The 5,862-nt window shown below is 57.1% G+C and overlaps 1 protein-coding gene across 1 annotated transcript in view; it reads right to left on the reverse strand.

Annotated features, from left to right (window-relative positions):
- The window catches only part of HAND1 (heart and neural crest derivatives expressed 1), a 6,795-nt gene extending 6,549 nt beyond the window's left edge, over nt 1–246 (reverse strand). The window contains exon 1 of the mRNA XM_044450945.1: nt 53–246. Within this exon, the coding sequence (XP_044306880.1) occupies nt 53–246 (194 nt within the window). The remainder of the gene's footprint in view (nt 1–52) is intronic.
- Nucleotides 247–5,862: the final 5,616 nt, after the last annotated feature.

The following is a 5,862-nucleotide window of genomic DNA, read 5'->3' on the forward strand; positions in this document are numbered from 1 at the left end:
CGCCGCCGCCGCGCAGACCAGCTCCGGAGGCGGCGGTGGCGGCGGCGGCGACAGCTCGGCCGCCGCCGCCGCGTTGAGCAGCCAGTTTTGCGCAAAGGGGCGCTCGGCCGCCTGGAAGCAGCGCGCGGGGGGCGGCGGCGGCGGCGGCCCGAAGAGGAAGGGCTCGTGCAGCAGCGCGCCGTGCGGGTGGTGCGGATGGTGGTGGTGCGGGTGGGGGTGGCCCTGGTAGCCCCCGACCACGTTCATGGCGGCGGCGGCGCGCCCGACCGCCGGCGCTACGAAGCCATGGGCGGCGAGCGGGTTCCGCCCCGAGGCGCGTCCACACGTGCCCGCCGAGCTGCCTCCAGCGCTGCCCGCCTCGCTCCGCCTCTCCGCCTGCCGTGCGCCTCAGCCCTTCTCCGCGGCCAGCCCCTCGCTCGGCCTTTATACAGCGGCGGGGCCTTTGATGTCGCGCTGCCGAGGGGAGGGGAGTGGGGGGCGGGCGGCGGGGAGCGCGCGGCGCGCACGCAAGCCGGCGGCCCGGAGGGGAGGGGAGGGGAGCCCGTCGGTGGGCCGGCCTGGCCCGCCCCCCCCCCGGCCCTCCCAGATGTTCGGGCACAGGCGCCGCAGTGCTGGGGAAGAGGCGCGGGTTCTGACCTGCGCTCCCCGCCCGGCCCCCCGCCGCCCCGGCTTCTCCAGCGCGGTGCGCCTGTCCGTCCAGCGCTCCCATGCTCCACCCTTCCCTTTGCGCCCGAGGTCCGCAGCGAGGCGCAGCGCAAACGGACGCGGGGTTACTTGCAAGCGAGAAGCCCCTGGAGACCAGGGGGGCTTGCTCCCAGCGAGGCTGACCCCCCTGGATTCCAGGCTTGGAGGATCAGGAGGCTGCGCCGCTTTCGCGCAACCTCCAGCCCCGCGGGTGGTGGGATTCCCAGCTCTCGTGGCCGCGGCCGGCTGGGCGATGGGTCGGGAATGCCGGGAATTGTGGTCCAAAACATTTGGAGGGCAGGAAGGCTCGCGCGGAGCAGACCTGCCCGGGGCAGCCTTTTGCTTCGAGGAAAGCCCCCGGTGCTGCGAGGAGCTTCGTCCCGGGTGCGCTTGCCTGGGCCTGCAACCCAGTCCCGGCGAACGCAGGGCGACCTCCTTTCGGGAGGCGCAGGGCCGGGGCGATGCCGCAGCCCCAGGCCCGCATCCGGTTCTTGTCCAAGTTTAACTTTAACCCGAGTTTAGTGGCTTGAGAGGGGAGATCCCTTTGCACGCCTTGCTCGCAGGGTATCGAATGGCAGTGCCCCGAGGAAGCTGCCCCAGAGGAAGCGCATCTAGAGGCACCGCGGCGATGCGGCTTGGCGGAGCGAGCGGCGCCGCTTGCAACACGAGCCCCGACGGGGCAGCCGCCGCCTCCGCAGAGACGCGGCCCTCGCAGCCCGGCGCGTCCGGCGCTTGCTCGGAAGACTCGTCTCTCGGCGAGTGACGAATGGTCCGGCCATGAGGCCAGGAAGCAAAAGGCGAGAGCCGCCCTCTGAAATGCCGATCAGAAGTGTGCTTCCTCGAGGGAAAGCCTCGTTGAACTTGCTTCTTTCTGGGGATGCGTCTTACCAGTCTGAATCCTCTACACGCGTATCCCAAAGGCAGTCTCTTTGGGCTAGATCCAGAATTCACTATGAGTAGCCCCATGGAAATCAATGGCACTCCACTTAAGCCCCGTTGAGTTCAATAGGTCTACTGTAAAAATGATTACTTCTGAGTGGAGTTCAATCAATCTTACTGCCAGGTAGGTAGGTCTGCGATTGTAGGTTAAAATGTCAACATTACGGATATGGAAAGACTTTGCTTACACGCACGTATCCATACGGAGTCGTACGTATGATACTGTTGCTCGATCTTTGCCCATTAGATTTTATTTTTGCGCTCCCTTTTTTATACTGTTTTCAGCTTTCCTGAAATTCAATTTTCAGGGTGGGTGGTATATGAGTATCTTCTACTTACACTTATTTATTTTAAAGAAATTAATTTGATAGCTCAGGACAATTAGATCCGTTGCTTTCGAATGCAATTGAAGTCTTTCCGCCCAAACCCTTGTTTCTATTGGCCGCGTTGAAAACCTTACTGCTACAAACCACTCCGGCAAAGAGTCTGTCGAGAACGTCGCTTAGCTCAGCTTGCACTGTTTGGTGGGGCTTGCGCAGGAGAACTTGCAGTAGGCAAACTTAGTCTGGAAGCGGCTGAAGGTGAAAGAGCCGCCGGCTGCCTCGCATTCCTTGTGATGCCCGCGCACCTACTTCCCTCCGCACCTACTTCTTAGAGAAAAGCAAGAACCTCTTAGACCCTGGGGAGCGAGGAGACCACCCTCGGGGGCTTTCTTCGTTTCTGAGGGCTCAACCTCGGCCCCGCCAGGCTTTCTAGGTTCAGCCACTGCGTGGGGCCCTGGATTGATGGTTTGCATCCGAGCTGTTCGGAAATCCACTTTTCGAGCCCAGCCCGGCAGCTGCGCGGAGCAAAAGACAGAAACTCCAGGGACGGGCAGGGCACAGTCCAGCCCAGGTCAAGCAGTTTCCCCGTCTGGTCGATTTCCCTGGGAGAAGAAGAATCGCAGTCCAATCTCTGAAAAGCCTCTCCCCTAAAACCCGACGGCTCCGGAGGCTGCCTCGCTTGAAGCAAGTGGGGGCACGTTCCCGGAAGGGGGCTCGGGGCTGGGACTGCGCAAGTGGCTGGATCAGGCCCGTGGCGAGCGATCGAGTTGGGATCGCCGACAGGGAAGGGGGAAAATGGGCTTCTAGGGAGGAAACCCTTGGTCTAACTGAAGCCGCACTCCTTTTCAATGGGTCTACTCGAAGTAAGACTATATTGGCTGCGTCCCGTGGAAGCCCGAAGCAGGAGCGGCTAACCCGTGTGTGGGCTGCGGGAGGCGGGGCTGTGGAGCGAAGCCTGGTCCCTAGACCATTTTTAAAAAATTCTGCACTGTTTGGAGCAGCGGAGCGATGCGTGGAGAGCTGGCCGGGGCACAATTGCGTTCGTGCGTGCCTTAATTCCCTCCTCTCAGTCTTCTGCACGTGCTTGCTGTTCCTCGAGGTTTTGGAAAACAAGATGTTGGCTTTTGCTTATCCTTGCTAATGTTTTCCACACACACACACATACATACCCCGAAGAGGTGGAAGCAGAGGAAGAAGGAAACAGGGGCCGGGGAAGGACCCAATCAATTCACCCTCTGTGGACCGCATCGCTGGCATGTGTAAGTTGATCCTCCTGCTTGGATTTCTCCCTCCGCCCCATTTGTTGGCTTGCCATATTTTAAGAGGTATGGAAACTGGGAATCTTCTGTCTGTCTGTCTTTCGCTCCACCTTCAAGCCGGCTAACAGCCTTCTGGAATCTGCTTCGAAGGGAATAGGATGAATGGCCTTTCGAAGGTGTCTGGGCAGCCAAAATGTGTGTTGTTTCTTAGGCAGGCAAGACACCGCAATTCTGTTTCCAAGAAGGGCCAGCCAGAGGTTTGGATTATTTATTATTATTTTATTTAAACTATTTGTCTACCACGCTTTGTCAATAGCTCGAGATTCCTTTACAGTAAGAAAGAAAAGGAAAGCCAATATAAAACCAGTGCAAAAATATTCAGGACATAAAAGCATTACACCAACCGGAAAACCAGAGTGTGCAGAAAGTACACTATTCTAAAAAAAAAAAAAAACTATACTAAAAAAGAAAGCGTAGATAGGAATTTAGGGATAGGTAATGCGAGCTGATTTGCAGTAGGTCTGCAAGAATTTTCATGTCTCAACTATTTAACAAGTAACAACAAAGTGACCTTCCTCACCTAGATGAGGATGCTGCAATGAAGGGAACAAGGCCGTGTTCCGGTGTGACAGGAAGTTAGGGACTGTTCCGGGACTGGAGGAAACTGCCTGGGCTCACCATGTGTTTAGAGACACCCTGATGATGTCAGCAGCGCCCACCAAAGCTAATGCCGGGATAGGGCAGCAAGCTAGGCATGCTGCGTCTGGGGGGGAAAGGCCCACGGCTTCCTACACGATGGGCGTTGTAGGATATTTTTCTGCCCACATAGGTTTGTGCCCCAAATGTCTTAGTCTTTAACGTGCTACAAGTCTCTTGGCTGTTGTTGTTGCAAGACTAAAACCATTAAGTTTGGGGGATTTAATTTCAAGCCTTTTGCACCTGGCTTGGCTGGTGGATCTTGGATCTTGACGAACATAACGAAGTAGATCTGACCACCCAGAAGCCTATCCACTGATGTATTAGCAACCCGTAAATCATGAAGGCAAAGACTTTTGTCTCCTGTAGCGGTGTTTAAAAAAGACCATATACTGTTTCTATCCATGCTTTGTCTAGAACCTTGATTTGTCTAGAACCATTTGCCAAAGAAACTGATGGGTCACCACAACCCGAGCCTGGCAGGGTGGAGGATTTCCTTTCACCAGTGCTTGGTCTGCAGCATTGTAGGGAGCTGTGGACACACACCCCATTCATCTATAAACCCCAATCTCGGCTGCTGCTCCTCTCTCAAGGCTTCCCCCACCCACAGAGCCACGCTTCCTGCCCCCCAAAGCCAATCTCGAACCAGCATGTGCATAAGGAGAACTGTAGTTCAACAGGTATAGGCCTCCAGGCTAAGGCTTAGGGAAGGCTGCCATAAAGCAGTTCCTTTATGTTCGGGCGAAGTAGAGGGCGATGGCTTCAGTGGGTGAGCAAAGGCAAGAACCGTGGGGGGGGGGGGGGGTGCAAAGCATGGTGCCTGGTTTGGCAAAAGATCAGGGGGACGCGTTCTTCTCTTTCTCCCGCAATGGCAGAACACAACGAACGGGCTCATCCCACGACGCTGGAGGGGGCCCCTCTTCACGCAATTCAGAGGTAAGCTGTGAGAGCCACTTGCAGAGGTAGCGGCGGGCACCAGTTTGGGTGGAAACTGGACAATTGTTTGAAGAATAAGCAGGGTGCCCGTGTGCACGAGCTGCTGGGGAGCATGGGCAGGAGGGGCAGCTGCACTCCCGCCTGTTTGTGGGCAGCTGCTTGCACCCGTGTGAACAGGATGCTGGACCAGAAGGACACTTGCTCTGATCCAGCACGGCTCTTATTTGATCTTAAAAGCATCAAGCGAAAAGGAACAGGAGCGTTGTGTTGCTTCCTTAGATCTCAGCAGATCTGCCACTCTCCTGGAAGGAGATTTCTTCAGCAGCGCATTTCATGCAGCTCGCTAGATTGTCTCCGCCCCTGCCCCAGGGAGACTGCCAGGGGGTGCGGAGAAGCAGGCAGGCAGATGGGCCACGTGGCTCTTTGTGGTGTCCCCCATTTCAGAATCGCACCCCCCGCCCCTGAAGCTCCCTGCCTCGGTGGAGCACCCCAGTGTACAGCAGTCTTTATCCCCCACCGGAGAGGGCTCTTGAAAGATCCCTGTCTGCCCCGAGCAAACTGACCCTTCCAAGCAGATCCAGGGAAGGAGCCATGTGCAGCTGCAAGCTCAAACCGGTGGGCCGCCACTGCCTGCTCCGAAAGGATGCGGGGCGGGGGGGGGGCGGGGTATCTTTGCTGGCAGCTCGCGATTGCGCAGACCCGCCGATCCTGGCTCTGCAAATGCTCTTGCCGAGCTCTGAGCCTGGCCAGTGGTGGCCAGCCAAGAGGAAAGCACCGCCGCCTTCCCGACCCAGGGGCGCCTGCTGTTCAGCACAGACTTCACTGGGGTCTCCAGCACTGTGCCACCAGACCCCTTTCTTAGCATCAGCTCTGCTCTACACCTTTTCGGATCTTTATTTTATTTCTTAAATTTAAATACAGCAATAATGATAAAAACTGGGAGGGTACCTCGCTACAAAGCAAAGGGCTGTTCTCCAGGACTGTAGTTATTTGGGTTTTAAAGCTCACCACCTTCACCCACCCTT

Source organism: Varanus komodoensis, unplaced genomic scaffold (genome assembly GCF_004798865.1).
Source record: "Varanus komodoensis strain SLA01 unplaced genomic scaffold, ASM479886v1 scaffold6_1, whole genome shotgun sequence".
NCBI classification, from domain to species: domain Eukaryota; kingdom Metazoa; phylum Chordata; class Lepidosauria; order Squamata; family Varanidae; genus Varanus; species Varanus komodoensis.